Source organism: Bison bison, unplaced genomic scaffold (assembly GCF_000754665.1).
Source record: "Bison bison bison isolate TAMUID 2011002044 unplaced genomic scaffold, Bison_UMD1.0 scf7180017864213, whole genome shotgun sequence".
In the NCBI taxonomy this organism is placed as follows: domain Eukaryota; kingdom Metazoa; phylum Chordata; class Mammalia; order Artiodactyla; family Bovidae; genus Bison; species Bison bison.
The window spans coordinates 807,340-810,106 of record NW_011494785.1 but is presented as its reverse complement, the minus strand read 5'-3'; the positions used below and the strand labels follow the sequence as shown (position 1 = coordinate 810,106).

The window sequence follows — 2,767 nt, the reverse complement described above, 5'->3', positions numbered from 1 at the left end:
CCCACCCCCGACTGCTGTTCCCTCATCAGAAACCCCCCTCCCTGTTGACCACCACTCACTTGACTTTATGATCGTCACTTTCTTCTTTTTCTTATGAGTTATGAGTTACAAGCACCCCTAAATAGTCATTTTTAACTGTATGGAATCCTGTTGTGTGTGTTTGGTGCTTTTTGCTTCTTCTGTGTTTTTGTTTTATAATATTTATTTATTTATTGTTGGCTGTGTCAGGTCTTAGGTGCGGGATGTGGGATCTTTGTTGTCACACTTGGGGTCCAGAGCTCATACGCTCTGTCATTGGGAGGCTCTGTAGTTGTGGTGCGTGGGCTTAGTTGCCCAGAGGCATGTGGGATCTTAGTTCCCCGACAAGACATCAAACCTATGTCCCCTGCACTGGAACCACTGGACTGCCAGGGAAGTCCCTGCTTCTGTTTAACACGGTCAGACGCACCCGTAGTATCAGAGCTGGTTCATGTTCACTGCTGTATAATATTCTCTCCACACAATAACCATCCCTGTACTGCTGGGAGATAACTGTTTATTCCCCACTGGTTGTTATTTTTAGCAAATGACGTGATTCCCTGTGCCCACCCCGGCGTGGCTGCCGCTGCCGCCAGGTGCCTGGCGAGGGGCAGAGGCCAAGGGCGGCTCCCCTGGGATACCACCATGTCCCCAGCAGCCAGGCTCATACCGACGTCCTGTGTGTCTTGCAGCTTGCCGGGATCGCGGTTCTTTCTGTTGGACTATGGCTCCGATTCGACTCGCAGACCAAGAGCATCTTCGAGCAAGAAAATAATGATTCCAGCTTCTACACAGGTGAGTGGGGGACCTTGCTGTCCCTTCCATCCAGCTTCAGAGAGAGAGTCTGTGTTGATCTAGGGACTTGGGCAGGGGAGGACTTTGCTCCGGCCTGCATTGCCAGTCGGGTCCATTTCCAGCCCTGCTTTTGTGTAGTTGCGCCCATGAATTTGCATTTGACTGATGTGGTTTCTTTTTCCAAGCTGACCAAGCCTGGCACTTGGACCATTCTTTGATGTGAAATTGGCTCTGCCAAAGCTGCTGCCACTCCCAGAGGGCTGCAGAGCTTCTGTTCTTGTCCCTGGATTTCTCTCTGAATTTCATGTCTGAGAAGGTTCATTCATCTGCTTAATTTAGAAAACTTGGTCCTGGGGACCCACGATGCCAGGAGAAGCAGAGGGAACATCTCCCCACGGCTCAGACAGGGACTCAAGAGGCCCAAGGTCCTGCCTTCTGGATAACTGTCAGATAGTGAGAGACTAGAAGAGGCACCAGCTTTTCCGACCCCCTGCACTGGCGCACAGGCTATGCATGTTAAGTCTTACTTGTTTTCTAAAGTGCTTTTGCTTCAGGGCAAAGGCGTCCAGTTGGAACATGAATCGATTTAGCAGGTTTCTTTCTGCACATAGGTCCTTTGGCATCTTTTTCCGGCACCATTCTGTCACTGTCACCCGCAGTGATACCAGCATAAGCACCTCTCACAGGAGCAGGAGAGCCCTGGCCTGTCCCCGGCAGTTCCCCGGTTTCTGAGTTGCCTCATAGAACCCGAAGCTTTCCCCTCACCTGGCTGGGGGATAGGAAACAAACACTTCATTTGCGAGAAACAAAAGCAGCCCCTATTTTAGAAGGATACTGTCATGTCATCAGTCTCAAAGTGTAAGTTTGGTCACTTCCTTTCCACCCACCAAAGAAGTTATTTTAAAAAAAAAAAAAGAGCAAGCAGTCTAAAGAGCGTTATCACCCGGACCTTCAGGAAGAACGCGGTGGCCGGAGGCCCATGACCCCCACCCGCCTCCCAGCGCCAGCCTTGAGCTGATGGCCCAGCAGGCGCCCGGTTTCCCTCCTTTCTTGGCTTTTTGGTGCTGGTGCTAGTTGGGTCTTTTAGGGCGTGCCTCCCTATTGTCAGAAAGAAAATGAGAGAAGAAAAAGCACAACATGTGTTTTTTTAAAAAACTACACACACACAGTTTTTGAAAGCAGATTTCCATAGCACCCTGACTTGTTTTAGCAACAGCGGGGGTTTTTTGGTAAGTTTTTTGGTGGCTCTGGCAGGCCTGGAATGTCACCCCTTGAGCTGGGGCAGTGGGGCTGCAGGGTGGGGGCTGGGGGTGAGGGCAGGTCTTGAGCTCTCCACGTCATGTCACAACAGGGAGCTGGGGACCCTCTGGGGGGGAGAGCGGGTCTTGGGACAGACATTTGCAAGCAGTTGGCAATGACCCAGAGAGCCCCCTGCCCCCCAACCCCACCCCCGTGCTCTGCAGGTGCCTGGCTCACACCATCATGCCCAACAATTGTGTCTGTCTTGTTATCTAGGACTCTGGCTTGTTTTATGTATTTTGGTGGGGGGGGTTGTATAGTTGATTTACAATGTTGCATTAGTTTCATTTCAGTTGCTCAGTCGTATCCAACTCTTTGTGACCCCATGAATTGCAGCACACCAGGCCTCCCTGTCCATCACCAACTCCCGGAGTTCACTCAAACTCACATCCATCGAGTCGGTGATGCCATCCAGCCATCTCATCCTCTGTCGTCCCCTTCTCCTCTTGCCCCCAATCCCTCCCAGCATCAGGGTCTTTTCCAATGAGTCAGCTCTATGCATCAGGTGGCCAAAGTATTGGAGTTTCAGCTTCAACATCAATCCTTCCAATGAACACCCAGGATTGATCTCCTTTAGGATGGACTGGTTGGATCTCCTTGCAGTCGAAGTGACTCTCAAGAGTCTTCTCCAACACCACAGTTCAAAAGCATCAAT

The 2,767-nt window shown here is 50.9% G+C and overlaps 1 protein-coding gene across 1 annotated transcript in view; it reads left to right on the top strand.

Moving 5' to 3' along the window:
- The window catches only part of CD9 (CD9 molecule), a 35,908-nt gene that overhangs the window by 21,927 nt on the left and 11,214 nt on the right, over positions 1-2,767 (top strand). Inside the window, exon 2 of the mRNA XM_010844982.1 lies at positions 711-813. Coding sequence (XP_010843284.1) covers positions 711-813 — 103 coding nt within the window. The remainder of the gene's footprint in view (positions 1-710; positions 814-2,767) is intronic.